This window comes from Sciurus carolinensis, chromosome 8 (assembly GCF_902686445.1).
Source record: "Sciurus carolinensis chromosome 8, mSciCar1.2, whole genome shotgun sequence".
NCBI lineage: Eukaryota > Metazoa > Chordata > Mammalia > Rodentia > Sciuridae > Sciurus > Sciurus carolinensis.
Window position 1 is genome coordinate 95979348 of NC_062220.1, and position 20174 is coordinate 95999521.

At 36.4% G+C, this 20174-nt stretch overlaps 1 protein-coding gene across 3 annotated transcripts in view; it reads left to right on the plus strand.

The window, feature by feature from the left end:
• Positions 1 to 364: 364 nt before the first annotated feature.
• Positions 365 to 20174, plus strand: part of LOC124990208 (probable G-protein coupled receptor 141) — a 52875-nt gene continuing 33065 nt past the window's right edge. The window contains exons 1-2 of one of the 3 annotated variants that reach the window (XM_047559940.1): positions 406 to 531; positions 17879 to 17991. In XM_047559940.1, coding sequence (XP_047415896.1) covers positions 17982 to 17991 — 10 coding nt within the window. In that variant the 5' untranslated portion in view covers positions 406 to 531; positions 17879 to 17981. Of the gene's footprint in view, positions 532 to 17878; positions 17992 to 20174 lie in introns of all 3 variants that reach the window. The other 2 variants (XM_047559941.1, XM_047559939.1) reach the window with 2 other exon arrangements.

Here is a 20174-nt window from a genome sequence, read left to right on the forward strand (position 1 = left end):
AGGTACATAGATACCCACAAACATATGTAGCATATGTATAAACATATCATATATGTGCATATATATATATATGTATACATATTCTTTTACCCTAAACACAATACTCAGTTATCTCCTACTTTTGTGTTTGCTAATATTACTATTTTCTTTTCCCTTCATTCTCTACAAAGCTTAGCTTCGTAGTTATTATGAAATAACTGACTCAAAATCGAAAACACCCCAACCCTTAATAAATATTTCTGGACAGTCAGTCTTCCTGTCATTTTGCAACTTGGACCATTCATCTTTAAGAGCTCGGTTTTTCAATATTAGTTTGCTTGAAATGGTTTTGAGGTTTTGCTGTCTGTTGACATCCTGAGGAACTTGGAACACTTCAGCTTCCTTTTGTCGGGTGAGCTATCCAGGGCCTTGGTGAATACAGCAGAGCGTGGGAGCATTGCAGTGGCCCTGCTGTTAGCAAAGAATTCCTATTTGAAAGTCAGACAAGTAGCCCATCTATGCACCCCACCCTGAGAAAGCTGGCTTTTCCAGGTAAGTGCAGGAGACTTGGGATAGGGAGCACATGAATGATGGTGGTGCCTCAGGAAGGCACGCTGAGCCATGGATCTGATTTAATTCAGAATCTTCAGAAGCACCTGCTGTAAAAAGCAAGCTTATTTACTGTGACCATGACTCCATTAAAGAAAGAATTTTCTGTTCTTCCAATCTGGTTTAAATTAGGACAAAAATGATTTCAGAATTTGTCGAAAAAAAAAAAAAAAAGATTATGGCTAGAAAACATCACAGAAGACCTGGTATTCATACAATTATTCAGATGTTTATCTTTTAAATGGTGTGTTCATTTTTGTTTTCATTATCAAAATATTTTAGTTCTATTACTGGTAATATTGTCCCATGTAGTCTGAAGCCATTCTGAGAACCTGAATCAATAGAAAGAAATAATAGCAATCAGGTCTTCAGGAAATTCTAAATAAGTATTTTTAAAAGAGCTTGTGAATAGTTATTATAATCCTTCTCATTTGATTCTTGTTATTACATGGCAGAAAGAATCTGAAAAATAACTTTAGAAATCACATAAATAAAAATTAAGAACAATATCCTTTCAAATAATTTTACTTTAAGTAAAACTCCTTCCATGACATTATTTCCTACTTATAGAAAGTAGTGTGTTTCAAATATGTGGAATGAAATTAAGTTTTAAAAATGAAGTCAGCAACATACAACCTGAACTTAAAGAGTTTAGTCTTGCTTCTTTGTAGTATGATTTTTGATGAGTCACTAAATTCACTGGACTTCAGCTTCCTACACAACTGCATAATTGTTTACCTGAGAAATTATTTATTAAACACTCCAGTTTTACTACTCCTTGTTTTTCTTTTTCAGTGGGTTTAAATCAATCAATCCATTAATCATCGATATGTTAGTTAACCAAAGGGAGTAAAGAGACCAGTGAAGGAGGAATCAGGCAGTATGAATTCTAGTAATGTTTTCTAGTAATTTCTAGTAATTTGGGAAATATTTAACCATTCTAGGTCAAAAGTTTGGCAAACTTTTTCAATAAAGGGCCAGATAGTACTTTAGGCTTTATAGGCCAAGAGATAAAATTGAGGATAATGATATATAAGTATTTGCATAGCAATTTAAAATGCAATCATTTAAAACATGAAAACTGTTCTTAGTTCGCTGACTGTGCAAAAATGGTGCAGTGAGCCAGATATGGCATATGGGCCATTATTTTCCAACCATGTTTTCAGAAATGATTTCCAACAATTATAAGAAAAAGACAGGCTAGATCTGATATGCTCAGCTTGAGTTCATGAGATGCCAAGGAAGTTCATGGATGTCAAGGAGGAGTCCCCTCAGGCTGCATACAAAAGTGTGAACATATGTAAATATGTGTTTTTTTTTTTAAATGGGGAAAAATTACAGTTTTTACCATATTTTCAAAATAGTAAAAAATCTAATTTAGATAAAGGGTCACAGGGCCAGCTGATTCTAAATATTATTCTAAATAATTTTTCAAATCTAAAATTCAATGAACTTGTGAAATGTTTATTGGTATCTACTTTGTATAAGCTATTGTGCAAGCACTATAAGCAATGTAGCACGTTATAACTAATGTGTCAGAAATATGTTAAAGAGGATTAGAATGTGTGCAAATAGGTGATTTCCTTCAAATAATCTTGAGAAAAATTGCACCATTGGGCAAATATTTGTGAAATATTATTTTGCAAATATCTTCAAAGGTAGTTCATAAAGTAGACCAAATTTCTTGCCACATTTTCTTGTCTCCCCTCTTATTTTGGATGTCATTGGTATTATCCATGATGATCATAATAATCAAATTTAATATAAACAGTCTTTTTTTCATAAAAATATGATTTGCTTACAGGCAGGGACTACGCCTTTCCTACCTTTGTGTTCTCAAATAGTGTTTGGTGCACAGTAAGCTCCAAACATCCTTGAAATAGATGTGTGAATGAATGAATGAAAAGACATCATAATGGAGATTCTGTGCCATGATTAGTGAAGGCCTGGAACCCTTAAGTGTTCTCTAAAAATAATAGTTGCTAAGTCCAAAGATTGCTTCTCTTTTCAAGGTTGGATGTAACTATGATTTCAAAATACTTGGTTGACTAAAGATTGCAGTTCCTGGGGATTAAGTTGCTTTTTTTTTTGAAGAGTGACATCTGTTGAATTTAACTCACATAAGAAAAAGAAATCTTTCCTACAAGTCAAAGGTAACCTACTTTCTGGGATGGACTGACGGGAGACTGAAGTTTTGTTATTTGCTCTCAGTCCCTCAGCATCTGAGCACTTTCCACCTTGAGCTCTGGTAGAAAGTAATGCCAGCTGAAGAATTATTATTATTATTATTATTATTATTATGGACAATCCAAGGTCAGACCAAATAGAATTGAGGGTGCCACTATGGTCCCTGATACAGAAGTTCAGACTGCGCTCTGTTATCTGCTCCTTTAATGATGCCAAAGTCATAGTGCTGTTGGTCAGGGATGTCCTTCAGTTTCGTGGGGCAGGGAAAGAATTTGTGATGGGTGTCCCTTTTCTCTCTAGGAATAATCCCATTAAAAAATAAAAAGGAATTCAATCTATAGTAGCTAGTTTGTGGTTCATTTTCTTCTCAGGGGCAATTTAAATTTTATGATTTAAAATCTTTAGGAAATGTTAATGAAAAGCAGGCACAGCTTTGTGTATATCTGGTATAATGCCTGTCACCTCCTTGCACAAAAGAGTCCTTATCACTTCCTCACCCCTTCAATCCCTCACCACTTCAGAAGCTGTGGGGAAAAAACAATGTACTGCTTACTGTGGGTGGAATTGTCCTGTGAGTCCATGCAGAATCACTGTGATCAATAACACCCTTTGTTCACCTGTTTAGCAATTGTACTGAGGACATATTTATGGGTCTTATTAGGAAATGAGACAGTCTCAGATATAGTCAAAAACCCCAAAATCTTCATTGATGAGATCTCAAATAAATAACACAAATGTATGTCATGGTCCAGGGTCTCCCTTAGTTGATGACAAGAAGCTAAGTCCACTACTAAAGGATTTCAGAAACTTCCTGGGCAGTGCTTGTGGGTTCTCCAGATCCAAAATGGGTAGTAAGTGTTCATTGCTGACTGCTTCCCCGACTACTATCTCCTTCCAGATGACCTCTGCCCCTCTACCAATTCTTTCCTCCAAATGGTGACAAAGTCCTTGTATTTCTTCACGAACACAACTAATTAAATCTGTGACACGCTTTTTTTCAAACTCTTCTTAGAGGAACATAGAGTGTACGCTTTAAGTTTCACGAACCACACAATGTCTGCTGCAACTAGTTAGCTCCACAGTCATAGTGCAGAAATCAAAAACAACTACCCACAGTAAATACATAAATTAATAGGCATGGCTGTGATCAGATAGAAACTTTACTTACAAAAACAACTCTGTGGGCTGCCATTTCCAGGCCTCTGAACTATATTGAAGATTGATGACTGCGGTAAAAATTTACAATGTAGTAGAGGGAAGTAAAACACAGAGTTAGAGAATACCTTCCAGAGATATCAGCACTTCATTTTCCTGGAGTCTCCCCACCTCTCACTTTGACTTTAGGCTGGGACCTACTCACCATTCCTGGTCAGAAGTCCTCTCTCCTCCTTGCCTTCATGCCCATACTCAGACCTGAGACGCCCCAGCTGGAGGATGCAACAAAACAAACAAACAAACAAACAAAAGCTCATATCATAATCATCTCTGACCCATTAAACAGAAATGTGCCCACTCTGGGTCTGAAGTCCCTCCAGTATTACAAGTGGCACTCACCTTCCATTTGCACTTCTAAAAGTCTCACCCAAATCATCCTTTCTTTGCTAGAGAGGATCTGCCCTGAAGAAAGTTATTTCTCTGTAAGTTTCTATTATTGCTGTGGGAAAGTGCACGAAGTTTACCATTTTAAACATTTTGGATACAGTCCAGGAGCTTGAGGACATTCACTTTGTTATGCAACACAGTCATCATCCATTTCCAGAACTTTTTTAGCATCCCCAAATGAAAATGCATGTGTTGAGCTATCACTCTCCTTCCCAAGCTCCTGGTTATCTCTTTTTTACTTTCAGTTTCTACGAACTTGACTATTTTAGGTCCTTTGTGTAAATGAGTTCGTGGAATAAATTGCTGGTTTGTGTAAAGACAAATTTCTTGCTTCTATTCTTGGAGTCACATGAAAAAATAAATTACCCATACATCTGGGCTTCCAGCCACCTTTGGTTTGGAAAAATTGGGAACTAGTCTGAGAACATCCCTCCATGTACCTTTCATGCATTATCTACTACTGTTCTCCAACCTGCTGCCTCTGAAAACACGCTGCATGTTCTGTCCTTTAGAATGTCATGATCGATGCTTAGAATGCAGCTACCTTGTTTTCCTCTGTGGAGCTCTTAGTCATCAGCTCAGCACAAAAACCACTGATATGAGCAGATGGACTTGCTGACATCTCTCTGTGTCATTCAGTACAATGACACTCACATGATGCATCTACACTGCCTTGCACAAAAGATAACTGTAGTGCAGATCTTATTTTCTTGTTGTAATCTTGCAGAGGAGGGGTGCTCTCTGCAGAGGTACAGCCTTTATCCTACGCAGTGACTTCATGAAGACATTTAGATGTGAGATGCAAAGTAGAAAAAAAAAATGGTCACATTCCCTTTACTCTCCTGTCTTTCTGTTTCTTCCCTCCCCATATCTATAATCCATGTATGTATAATGTATCAAAAAAGATCTCTATTAAGAGAAATTGTTGAACTGGTAATTTCAGATCTCTTCCCAAGAAGCAAATTGTACAAAAACATATTTATTTTCCTCTAGTTGAGTTGTCAGGGAAAAGAATGTTTAACAGTAAAATAAGGATTATTATATCTATTTTGCTCTTTAAGATGAATACACACACACACACACATGGGGTGGGAAGAGAGTGATTCAAAAATTCATAATCCATGTGTCCTAGGAGACTGTAATCTTATTGGAAGGACAGGATTTATGCCTTTAAAACAAATGCATTGGTCATGTGTCATCATGAAAATCATATATTGTCAAATGTTTTATGGTTTATAAAGAGCAAGTGGGTATAGTAATTCTTGTTAAACTTTGTTCCCCAGAAAATTTAAATAAGAGAACTTTCAAGTGTAGTGTTAAATTTTCTTCATTGGAAAAGATCTGAAACAGACCAATTCATATCTTTGCCCTTGGCAAAGACATTTACAGAAAAGCAAAGTGGTTAGATTATCTTTGCCAGACTGATATTTGTTAGCATAAATTTGATTAGCATAAATATGAAGAATACAGAGTAAATACCATTAGTCAAAGTCTGAGTGGGTAGCTAGTTTGTAGCTAGTTTTCTAGAATGGGTCTTAATACCATAAAGGTTTATGGGAAAGAAATGAAAGGCCTCTTATCAAGAATGCAGATCACTTTCTACAAGAAAGTGGTGCTGAGTTGAATTACACAGAATAGCTCTGATCCAGACCAGCTTTGAGACCATTCTTCCTTTACATTGCAAATGAGGAAATAAAGACTCAAGGTCACCTTGTCTAGTCTTGCAGATCAGGAGAATGAATTTTGACTCCAAGTCTTGAATTTCCCCCAGCTGCCCCACACTCAGGCATGAGTAGCCCAATGTAGGCCTGAGTGCTATTGTAGTTCTGGGGTTGGGAAAGTCAGCAAAGATGGAGTAGCCAGAAGATTACGACTGAGTCTGGAAGTATTAATGAACTCTGGGTAAACAACAAGGAATCAGACAGTCGGATGTGTTATGGCAGTTATTCTGAAGATACATTTGTATCAAAATCACCTGAACTTCTTGTTATCAGCACCCATTTCATAGTCTTTCCAGGGATCACCACCCAGAGATCTGAAATGAGCCTCTGGGCATCAGTGGTTTGACAGTCTCCCTGGGGAGTTGCCAAGGCTAGTTGTTAGGTGGATGGCTCTCTCTCATTCCATTTTCAACTCTGCATAGTAAGTGCTATTACCAAAGATGTAATTAACAGCTGTTCTGAAGGTTTATGTTTAGGAGAAGGAGGATCAGACAAGTTTCTAAGATGTTCAGAGAAACAATCTTCACATCCTGGTCCTAGTGCCCAAGAGCGTGCAGTATACACAAAAGATACAGATTTCACAGGAGACAAGGCCAGTGACTATACTCTGCACTGTCTATCCTTTCTTAATTAAAACAAAACAACAATGAAAGCCAGTGGTGACTCTCTCTGCTCTTGTAGACTTCAAAGAAACAAAAACATCTGCCACATCCCAGATAATGTGGCTTGGCCAGTTTCATAGAGCCTCAGTTTCCTGAGTAAGTACAAGGGACACCATGACATACAACTTGTGAGACTTGTGATAACCAAAAGGAATAATGTGTGAAACATGCCTAGAATATGGTATTATGAATCATTATTTCCCTTCTCTCCTACCACCATTGCACATGTAGTTGTTTTGACAACTGCAAATATAATCAAACTGAAACAATCCTCACTCTTCTGTCCATCAACAATTTTCAGTTAAAGACCACAGGGACACCAGTAACTGAACAGGTAGGGTTTATTATTCAATGCAAGAAGGGAGAACATGCACTATGGGGAACCATGGTGGCGAGGGGTCGGGGGTCTCAGCAGGATAGAAACAATCTACTCTAGAATTGGGTTTTCAGCTGGGTGAGTAAGGAGAATAAGAGTTCACTCTGTATTGGATGCTGTCAGAATGCAGAGACATTTTTATGACTAGGTAAAGAAATAGCAACCACTGATTTTGACCAAGAAAGGGGATATTTGGTATTTTATGGACATCTCAGCAATGGTATTTTTGTCTATGCTTAAGACAAAAGTATAAAATGGCCTTGTTTGATCTCATTTTATAATGGATTCAGACTGACCTTAACCTGAGCTTTCCATACATCTGGATTGGAACAGAGTGTGGGGGAAAAGCAGCTATTTACTTAAAATTTTAGAGGCAAAGAAGGTAGAGAGATTAAACATTTATTGAACCCTTACTGCATCCATCAAGCTAAACTTTGATCCTCCCAACAGTCTCACAAGTATATAATCTACATAAGGTGGGATTTGAAGCCAGATCTAGCTGACTTTAGTAACAAAATTTTCCGTCTTGGATGCCACTGCCTTGTGGAGCTGTACTTTAGCACCATTTGGGCACATGAATGAATTTCTGCCTTTCACTAGCAATAGGTTGCCTTTGACTTTACTTCTCATCCAGAAAAATTAGTTAGATCTGGGGTCAAGGACTCAGAATTGTATTTTGTGAAGAGTCACAACTACTCAACTGCCAGTGTAGCAAGAAAGCAGTCAAAGATCATATGTAAAGGAAAGGGTATGGTTGTGTTCCAACAAAACCTTATTTATAAAATCAGTTGGCAGATGGAATGTGGCCTTGGGCTGTGGTTTGCAAACTCTTGATCTAAATTTTAAGTAACCAGAAATTCCAAATCAAAAAGGATGTTTTTAGAAATGTATTTTACATATTTAAGAGATGCTTTGAATAATTAAATATGTGTAAATTATGAATATGAATAATAAATGTGAATAAATATGAATCTTACAGGCTTTTATTTATTCAAGGGTCAATTTATTTATTTTAGATAAACCTCAGGTTTCTAAGGGCGGCAGAAAATCAGGATGATGCCTCATGTCATTTGCTTCTTTGGCTCTAACCAGTGGTCAGAGGAGCTGAAATGCCCATCTAATGGTTATCCTGTTTCTGTACCAGACGCTACTCTAGACCCCTTCTTTCATTATTCCTTAAAGGACAAATCTTATTAGTGAAACCGAGGCTATTAGAGGTTGAGCAACTTGCTCTCAGTTTTTCAGATATTGTGAGTTCGGCCCCACATTGTTTCCACTACTCCCTAGGTCTCCTCAATTTTAATAAATGATAGAACTGTGGATGGTCTAAGGGCATAAGATCCTTGGGTTGCCTTCTGAACCATCAAAGTAAGATTATGTGCTCAGAATAAGTTTAGTACAGAACATGTTTTGTTACATCTTAACTTTTTGATAAATTAGGATGAGACGGTACTGTTGAGGTTGAAATTCAGTACTGTAGCTCTGGAGGCACATCATCTGTCAGCGCTTTACACAGATTCCACGTTCACCAAGCAAAACATAATGACCCAACTGAATGCAGAGAGTATCTACCACCACCAGGACAGACTATCTCTCCTTCGACCTGAGGGTGGAGAGAGCATGTGAGGTATGTCAGGGGAGAGGTTCACTAAACCTCTCTGATCACATGCTTTGCCATTTCTCTCAGTCAAAAGGAATTTTCAGTTAGAATCTCCCCATTCTTCAGACATGGAAAACTGGTACAAGTGTGTATGAAACAAATACACTGGAATGTGTGTATTTTTTGGATTTGGTGTTGAATGTTTCCCAATGATATTTTCATGCAAATTAAACAAAATGATGCAGAAATTAAACAAATTAAATTAAATGCAAATGAAACATATTCGATGCAGAAGCTACTCCAACAATCTTACATTATATACAGAAGATGGGTTTTGAAGCCAGATCTTCAAATATTTGATATTGACATTAAGATAGAATTCTCTCATTTGGAATTCAACTCATCTTTTTCTTTTATCTTTAAGCTTAGTTCAAGACTCTCCCACCCCAGCAAATCTCTGACTAACCTCAACCTGGATTGCTTTGCACTTCCAGTTCAACCAGGATTTGTGTCCTTGGTTTATGCTGCAAAGCAAATAAAGACCCCATGGTACATGGAACTGTCATTATGGTGGGACATTGTTATAGTGAATATACTCCTAGGAGTCTTGTTTGCAAACTTAGGGGCAGTAAATCTCCTGATTCATGGTGGTTTAGAAAGGAAAAACAAGTTTTCCAATGCTACAAATGGAATATGGAAGAAAGAATGTCTGAATATATTCCTATGTATCTTTCCTCCTCTAACATTTTAATGTACATAAATCTATGATGTAATAGTAATATCAAATAATAATAAAAATAATTAAACAATGATTGGAAAATGGTTGTACATACATAAATTTCATACATAAATGATATACATGTATATACATGTATATGTGTGTATTTATTTCTATTTGAGTGTTTTGTTGAGAGAGGGATGGAGGAGGGACTTGCTTTTGACCCAAGGGGAGAACTTTGAGAAACATCATTGTATCTCGGCTCAGCTATGTCCTCCCTTTTATTTCACCTCCTACTCAGAATTGCCAGATTTAGAAAATAAAACAAAAGGACTTCCAGTGAAATTTGAATTTCAGATAAATGTTAAATAATTTTAAAAATGAGTATGTTCCAAACATTGCATGGGATATTTACACAAAAATAATTATTTGTTGCTTCTCTATATTTCAAATTTCACTGAGTATTCTGAATTTTATCTGTTAAACCTATAAACAGATTTTTGAGGCTCTGAGTTTTTATGTTGCAAATTTTCTGGTTTGAAAAAATTGCACTCAATCTCCTGCTTAGTCACATATGAAGCTTTTGACTACTGGTATAACCTGGAGTTAGCCATTCATATCTTAGTGTCATCAGGAGGATTAAAAGGAGAGAATGTAAATAAATCCCATAGATTATAGGTCCAGGAATAGGCAAATGCTAAGGAAACATTGGTCAAACGTTTATATTTTTGTTTTTTTGTTTTTTTTTCCTGCAGTGTCTTCCAATTCTTTCTTGACCTTCTCAGGAAGAACTAGTTGCCATTCCTGTTTCCCTGACAACAGATTGTACCTATTTCTATATCTGCTGTTGTCAGACATGGTTTTAAGACCTGTTCTGTAATAATGACAATGTAGACACATCAGTTACTTTATTTATTTATTTCATTAGTACTTGCCAAGCATAGCTTTATATATGTGTATGTATGTATATATATATATATATATATTTTTTTTTTTTTTTGCCTTTTAAGTTTCTAGGTCTTTTATGTAAGATAATTCTTAATTGTGGACTTCTAATTGAGTTTTAGACATAAAAGTCTGATAATATTTTTTAAAAATTGTAGAATTTTGTCTACAAATTATGTATTAATAAAATGTGCCTTTATTTCTAACGTTTAATTCTTGGTTATTTTATACATTTTTGTATGTTTCATTTTCCTTCCCTTCCTTCTTTCCTCCTCACTCTTTCCTTCTCTTTCTTCTTTCTATCCTTCATTTTCTTTGCTTTTGAATTAACTTATTCTAGTTTTCTTCATTGTATGTTTTATATATTTGTATAATTATATAAGGTATGTATTTTATTTTTATTCTTTTAGTGCTACCAAATAAGTACAAATTATTATATAAATTTAAAGGAAACTGAAGTTAAACACTCTCTTAGTTTCTTCCCCAATAATACACAGAACTTAGAAAATGCTGACATGAAACCCTGTACCAAGTTATTATATAACACTACGGCCTGATATTTTAATATTGTCTTATATTTTAATTCTATGAGGTAGATGTTATTGTTTATTTAGATTTACCCATATATTTGTAGTTTATTTAACTTATATCTTTTTTAACTTAAATTTTCCTTTGTATATAAGTTCCCTTCTTTCTTAAATGCAACCTCTACATGTTCCTCTAATAAGGGCAGAATGGTATTATTATCCTTCCATTTTTTTAATTTGCATAAAAGGTGTTGATTTTGCCCACATTGTTGGGGGACCATCCTGCTGGGTACACACTGTAGGTGGATGGTATTTTCCTTGCTTTAAAGATACTATCCCACTGTCTCCTGGCCTCCATGCACCTTTCGAGAAGTCACCTCTCTATAAAGGATTTCTTTTTAGTGATCTGTTTTCTGTAATGGACTGCCTTTACTATTAGCATCTCTTCTTTAGGAGTCTGCAGCTTCATTATGCTGAGTCTGGGTATGATTTCATTTTATTCATTCTTCTTATGCATTTTTGACCTTACTGAATCTGATGATTGATGCTTTTCATCAATTCTGGAAAATTCTCAGCCATCATTTCTCAAAAAGAAATTGTCTTTATTTTGCTCTAAGATTTACTCTGGGACAAATTTAACCTCTATGCAACTCTCCTTTTGTGATATCCATTTTCTCTACAGGAACATAACACACTCGTTAAAAGACAAAACTGAAGCCAACTCTCTGGGCTGAAATTAAAGTTTCAACTCTTAGTAAGTGTATGAATTTGGACAAGTTACTTAACCTTACTGGGCCTCAGCATCCTCCTTTCTAAAATGGGGATGAAACAGGTTTCCTTCACAGTAGTACTGTAAGGGTTGAGAGAGAAAATGCGGCATGTGTCAAGTGCTGAGGATCTCGTACAGTGTGTTTGCCCTACTTTCTTTCTGTGTGTGTTCCGAGCAACTTTTCATCTTTATTGTATAGTTCACTAATTTTTGCTTTATTACTCTAGTATGTACTTCGAAATTCTAGTTCTATTGGCCTATTTTTCATTTTCAGAAGTACAAATTTCTGAAAGTAATTTTTGGTTATTTTTTAAATGCCTGATCACTTAAATATAATTTACTTTAAATTTATTCTTTAATATATACACAAATGCATGTGAGTGTGTGTGTGTGTGTGTGTGTGTGTGTGTGTGTGTACACACACGCGTGCGCTTCTGCCAGGTACCTGGAAACCCTGGACCATGTCAAAATGAATTTTCAACATGAAGTTTTGGGGTCCTGCTCATAGTATAGATTCCTTTCTCCAAATGATGATGGTGCTTTCGTTGGTAGTTATTGTTTGAGGAGAATTCATTTCTCTTCCACCCAAACCTAAATTTGAGACATGCAGGTATACTTTGTCTTACTCTGGGGTGGGATTTTCTCCAAGTGTTTTTCTTTATTTAGGTCATGGCTTTGTGTGGTTGAGTGTAATCTGATTTTTACCTCATATGGAACCCTGGCTCTCTCTGCTGTGCCCTGTGTACACTGGTCTAACAACATGAGAGCTCAAGGTCCCCAAGATCACTGAGTTAATACAGAGTATCACTGCCTTCAGTATTCATTTACCAGCTTGCCTTTCTGGATTTATGCTTTAGGAAATTATTTTTCCCCACTAAGGTTATTTTTTTTTCAATCTATTTTTAACTCATCCATGAAATAAAAAAAAAAAAAAAAGGTTTATGGATTAGGAATATAGCTCAGTGGCTTAGCATGCTCAAGGCCCTGGGTTCAATCCCAAATACCTCACAAGTTTAAAATTATATTTGGCGCTTTAAGTTACTTTCTCCTGTGAGCTAATGTCTACTCTTAAAATCCTGCACTACAAATTCCATAGCTGAATTTTCATTTTGTTCTTAGTGACAGACAAACCCAATACTTGGTAGGAATAGTTACTTTGATGATATTTGCTACATAAATGAATAAATATATGTATAGTTGACTATAACTTGGATATTATTTAGATACTACTCTAAAAGACTGAGGAATGGGACAATCTGTCAAAGCGCTGAACAGAACCATGACCTCGCTCTACAACTTTAGGAATGTTTATTGATTTCAGATAGGTAGTCCACAAATTTGGAATAGAATAAATTCCCCAAATTTGCCTGAATTTTGAAAGGTTTGCCCTTTCAAAGGGTATTTTACATGGAAAAGGGTACAGTTAGTCATTCAAATCTGCAGGTTCCACATCCTTTGATTAAATTAGCTGCAGGTTGAAAATTTCAGGGAAAACTACAAGGGAAAAACCTTTGTACTGAATGGGGTACAGACTTTTTTCTTGTTATTAGTTAAAAATACAATATAAAACTATTTACATAGCATATACATTGTTTTAGGTATGATAAGTTATCTAGAAATGATTGTATTTGGGAGTATGTGCATAGGTCATATGCAAATACTGTTGTATTTTATATAAGAGCTCAATAGTCACAGATTTGGATATCCTCAGGAGATCCTGGATCCAGTTCCCTGTGGATAACAATGGAGGACCATATTCTGCATTTTGTTTTTGATCAGCAAACTTACATCACTGATAAATTAAACTGCAGCATTAATACACCTAGGAAATGTACTATATCCAATTATAATATTATTTATATGACCTCAGTAGAGAAAGGAAACTCTTGGAAGTGTGACATAGAAGGTGGATTCTGGTTTGTGTTGGTCATCTTAGGGAAGGTATATCCCTGAATCTAGGGTTCTTACATTAGAAATTGCTTGTTCTGACCTTTCCTCAATGTGTTAGGAAAACATATTGAGGGAAAGAAGTAAAGAGAATTTTCTGATTCATAAACCTGTTTTATGAGATGAGGGTTTTACAGAAGGAGATCAAAGTCTGGGACTGAAAATTAGAATTTGAGATTGAGAAGATGGTTTTCATCCTTGGATGTCCATTGAAAGTAATTGGAGTGCTTTTAAAAACTATGGATAATGAGGCCACATTCTCACAGGTGAGAACGCTACATAGGAATTAAAAAGTTTCCTAGGCAATTCTACAATGGAACCAGCATTAATGCATCATCCAGGAGGTCCTGAGAAAACAGAATCTACTCCAGGTATTTCACACAAGAAGGACTCTAACATTGAGAGTCAGCAACTGCAATAGTATTGGGAGGACAAGGAGAGGGAAGATTAGGGAAAGTTGCCCCTCTGTCCTGGAAGTATAGGAATCTAGGAAACCACCACTGAAGACTGTAGCTGCTTATGCTTCAACCAGGTGGTTTGGAGGAAACCTGAAACCCACCAGCAGAACTGCAAGGCCTCTTTCTCCCAAATCCCAGAGCCTGCATGCTATTAACACAGGAAAAATAACGACTTCAGTTCCTTCCTCAGATCGTCATTGTGTCACCTCTTATTATTGGTGGCATCAATAGTAAGTTCTGTGGCTAGGAATTCTAGGGGATGCATAGAAGGGGAGAAATGGTGTGAATCTGTCTACAGATCGAGGACCACAGCTTTGGGATAGGTGAACTAACAAAATTCAGAGTATCATGGACTTGGACCTATCAGTAATCTCAGAATATTGAAATGTTTGTAAAAGCATTTATCCAGATTCAAGAAGGCTTCAGGTTAAACTCCCAGTGGAAAGAATGTTGTTTAACTTTCTAGATTTCTGTAAGTACCAGGAAGAAGTGGGAACATTTTTTTTTTTAACCTCCTGTAGTTCCTTTATGTTTTCTGGCAGTGAACTTTCTCAAAATTTCACAAATCAATGGCAAAAGAATCTCTACAAAGATCCTAGTCAAATGAATTAAAGACTACACTTAATGTTGAATCTGGTACCCAAAGGGAAAAGTTTAATAATGGGTGTCATGAAAAGTAATTGTAAAAATAGGAAAGTATATCTGATACCAAAGTTCACGTTCTTTGTTCTCCACACCGTTGTATCTCTATAAGCAAGTGACAGCATGAATTTTGTGGAATTTTTTTCTCCTTTTCATATAAAGACCATACCCTTGCTAAGGGTCAGGGCATGTGTGAAGGTGAGTAAGAGATGCCCCTCTGTGTGGGTTTAGCTCTCCACCTGCTCCCAACTGAGGGTAATAATTCGCCCACCTGGTGTGTTCCCCACTTCTCTTTCACTGCCTCTTCCTCTTCCTGTTCCCGTCTTCTGATGGTCAAGCCAGGCAGAGATGTGGTCAGACTAGTGTGGGATTTCTCAGGGCCAACACAACCTCAGACACTGTGCCCATGGAGAAAATATTACCCTACAGGCAGCCAGCTGTACCCTGTACCTCCCAGAACCTCTCATATCATAATGATATCTAATGTTTTAAAATACAAATAATTTTAAAATTTCATACTTGGTACCTGGAGTCTCACATTTTTGCTACCTTACCTAATGGGGAGTTAACTTGTCATCCTCATTCTACACATAAGGAAACCATAAGCTAGAGAGGTCAAATATCTTGCTCAGTTTCAGCATGTGGATACTCAATCAAATGATAAATGTCCCACTATATTCTGAGATTTCCTAATTATAATATCTTTTGATGTTTGTTGGAACCCAGGACCTTGTGCCTTGTGCCTACTAGGCAAGTGCTCCACCACTTACTGTATCTCCAGCCCCCTAATTATAACATTTTTTGCTTCTAGTTTTGGAATTATAATTTATGATGGTCATTAGAAAACTCAAGTGTCCAAATAGCCTGGTCATATAAGGGAAGTGATGTGATACTCATGTCATCTTTATCACTCTCATAAAAATCCACTGAGTGTAATGTCTTTGCCAAGTTCTATTTTGTTTTATATAGTTATTCATATGTATATAAGATAATACAACAACTATGAAATAGGTACTGCTATAAGTACTTCAATATAAGGAAAATGTTAACTATGAAAACATTAAGTAACTTGCTCAAGATGATCCAGTTATTAAATGATAAAGGCAAGTTCCAGAGCCAAAACTTACTGTAATCAACTACGCTGGAAACCTTAGTTACTTGCCTGAATAAGAAAAGATGGCAGTGTCCAGAAGAAGAAGACAGTGGCTGAGAGCTAAGAGAGAAGATTGGAGTATTCAGTTGAGGAGGAAATATTAGATGGAAAGAAACAACCTTCACATTGTAATGCTCCTAAGAACAGGATTATGATAGTAGGGCCGACATTATAGAGATAAATGTCTATAAAATGTGCTACAGACCTTTCCAGCATTATTTTTATCTAACAATACCACAGACATCCTCTCAAAACATAGTGTGAATTCTTTGACCCTGAAAGTTTTTCGATAATAAAGAAATTTCCTAAATTAAAGAGAACATTGAAGTATGTATGACCTCTAAGCTAATAGGTGATCTCCCAGATTCTTTGGGTGTACAAGTTGGCTCTTTTGAACTATGACAGCAGCCTAAGAGATTTAAGGATATAATTTTGAAGTGCTCATGTTGAAGCATAACGAAGACAAATGGTTGGACGCAGGTAAAGAACTAATTTAGTCATTGAACTGAGCTCTGGAAGTTAGTCTCTGGTGCTGTCTGCATTTCTTTCAAACTGTCTCCAGAAAAATTTCTTAGAGAAAAAGCTAACCGAGAGCAGCCTACATTCTAATTAAGTAGAGAGTTGTTGTTCTTGAATTTATTTTTGTACTTGGAAGACACATTCTTCCTCTGCGGCTTAACAGAAGTATTGGTGAGGTGGCAGCAAAGCAAGATACCATTTTCAGGCAGTAGCAAACACTAAAGCTGACCTTGTAAGACCTGGAAAAATGAACAATTGTGTCATGTTTGAGAGCTGTAATAGTGCACTGTGCATGCAGAAAAACCTGGATTCCTCCTCAGAGAAAGCTGATTGCTTTAGGGTACTAGTAAGGGAGAGCAAGGAGGGTCTGCAAGGTACTGACCCCATACAGATCAGCCCTTTCCTTAGCTTCATTATGCCAGAGTTCTCCAGAATGGCACGGCAACAAGAAGATGTCAAAGAGCAAATAAATGCCTTTCTCAAAGAACACCTTCAACTAAGTATTAATAATGGCTCCCATTTTACAACATTGCATAGAGTACAATGCATGTTTAGGATGGTGTCCCATCAAAGCCTTCTCAACATTTAACACACAAAGGAAACTGAATTTAAAGGTTTATGAAGGTTTTCTCATAGATAGTGTCTCATGTATCTTCTAAATGAACCTGCAATGGGGATGTTATTAAATTACATTTTTAACTGAGCTCAGAAAAACTATATGTACTTGCACAGGCCAAAGCATCTATGCCAAGTGTTTTTGTCATCGAAGTCATTATAATCAATTGAGAGATACAGGGCAATTTTGTATGGTAGAGAAATATTTGGAGAACAAATCGTTTAAAAATATTTTTATGATTATGAAAATAGTATTCTGATTATTGTGGGAAATGTGGTACAAACTGAAAAAACACACATAAATAAATAAAAACCATTTATGATTCAACCAAAGAAATCATGCTTAAATTTGTGGTATAGTTACTTTCAATAAACCCATTCATTCAGATTATATAGCTGAGATCATAATATACACAGTGTTGTCTTCCTTATATTTCATGGAAATTTTCTATTTTATTTAATATACTGGGTAAGCATCATTTTAATAAAAGACTAGAGCATATGAATACAGTATAATATACCAAATTTATTATGGGCAAATCTCCTTGCATAAAGTATATACCTTTTGTATATATGACTGGTAATATTCTTTTTAATTTCTAGAGGAGGAATGCCTATATCAAAGAGCATAATTACTATTAGTGAATTTGCCATGCATTGCCAAATTGATTTCCAGCAATGTGGCACCAATCTCAACTCTAATGAGCAGTGTCATTTCATCTTTGTGAACACTGAAGATTGTCGCAATAGTTTAATTCACTGATTTGATAGATGAAGAAGATCTTATTACTGTTTTAATGTTCATTTATTTGAAAACCACTGATAACCTGGTCACTTTACCTTGTCAAGATAGCTCATTGAAAACTTGGATGAGAGAAGTATCTGTCACAGACAGTCAGCACTAGAAGTTTCCCTTGGAGGGCAAAGATCCAACAATCACAAGTAACTCCCTATGGGCCAAGGTAAGTACCTCAAAGCGAGGGAGGTTTAGGTATTGAGTACAAGGGCAGGGATCATGGCAGGGGCCAATGCGTGACTGTCCTTTGTCAGCTTGCGTCTCTTTCTTCGACTTTGAGTGTTTTTATTGAGTTAGCAGTTTTAGATGCCTGCTGTGTGTCCTGCATGCCTGCACCCAGCATTCTCTCAGCATTTGTTTCACAGTATGGATTCTCTGTTCCAGAAACCTTCTCTTCAGAGAGTAAAACAGGATGTGTTCCCAGTAGAGAAACTGAGAACAATTGGTGACCCGGAGGCAGTGTCATGGCCAGTATGTCTTTGGAGGCACTGACTTCAGTCATATTCCACTCTTGACATTAGAAAATCAAAGTGTGACTAACTTTCATCATTGTTTGCTTTTTAAAATTTGACTGTTTTCTGCCCTTATTCTTAAATTTTCAGATTAGTAATTTTAAAATGTTATTATGGAAAATTTTAAGTATACAGTAGAGAGTAATGAACTCCTTGTACCCATTATTCAGCTATATGAAGCTACACAGATGCCACTCAAGGATGCTCTGGTTTGATTTATTCTATCTCCTCTCCAACTCCCACAACTACATCATTTTGAAGAAACCCTAGAAAAATCTTATATAATATCATTTATCCATACATATTTTGGTATACATTTCTAAAAGATGACTTCAAAAAACTGTAATATTATCTTACCCGAAATAATTCTTTAAACTCCTCCAATAGTTACTGCTCAAATTTTTCTGATTATCTCATTTCATCCCATTTTTTCTTGAGTTGGAATCAACAGAAAATTTATACCTTACACATGGTGATTTGTCAAGAACATACATATTTTTAAAAAGTATAGTCCCAAATCCCCTTCTTTCTGGTAGGCAGCACTGATTGCGTTTAGTGGGAAATAGTTTTTAATAAATGCCTACAGTGTGAGAGCCAAGAGTGCTTATTTTCTCTGTGCAGTTATTATTTCTGGACAGAACTCGGAAGTGAGTAATAGAAGGATATTTTTGTTTTGCTTATGCAGTTTTAATTGCTATTTATTTATTATTTATATAAGTCTTTTATTCTCCTGTTGGGCATTAGGATTCTGTACTTGCTTAGTAAAATAGTGGGATTGTTGTAACTAAGGGCTTCCAGGTCCTTTAAGTGTGAGAGTGAGAACGAATCACTGTGTGATATGAATCTTAAAATCTTCCTTTACATTCTGTGACACCAATGAATTAAAAAGAAAAAAAAAGAAGCAAGGGAAGAGACTGATATTATTTGGATTAACTCTGAGGAATGATGGAGCCACAAGAATCTATTGAAATCATCCAAGTTGGCTTCTTCACTTGGTAGGCAGATGCATCATGGCCAGAGAGATGATTAGCTCAGGGTGACCTAAACCATTGGTTCTCAAATTTTAACATGACCAGGACTTAACTGCCCCATGTGTTAATAATGCCAGACCACTGTAACTTCCCCCAGAGGTCCTGATCAGCAGGTCTGGATGGGACCCTAGTGACGCTGATGCTACCAGCACATTGACTGAGCACCACTGTCTACGTGTTGTCTAATGAACAGCCACAGTTAGTTTCCCCTGGGCTGTAGTCATGTTAAAGTATTGATGAACTCAATTTGAGCTACCTGAGAGCAGATGGTGGAAAAATCAAGTGGTGGGGTCAGGAACAGATAAACTGTGGGTTGACCCAGTGATGACCTATGTGGAGTGACACAGAGAGAAGATCTGACTGCCTCTCTGAATCTTAATCTACTTGGGATCTTCAATTTTCCATCCCAGATTTATTCCTTTGGAATAACTCCTCTTAAAAATCAAGTCCCTTAGAAAAAAATCTACCTTTCCTGGTAGTCATTGATCTCAACTTCTGCCTGTTTCAAACACCACCAGGGAGCTTCCTACAAGTCTCCTGGTTTCAGGCACTTTTTCTCTGAAATCCCACAGCCTCTGCCTGTCTCCTGGTTTTTGCCAGAAATATTTCTGAGAGGATTTATTGAATGTTACTGAACAGGAAGTGATCTAGCAAACTACGTGCCTCAGAAATGCAAATTTTTAACTGCAGACAAAAGACTACACTGATTTATGTGAACAACAGTGATTTATCTGAACAACAGCCCAAGTGTTTGATTAAATGCAGTCAGAAGTGCTGGAGGTTTAAGAAACTCAGTCCCCTCTATA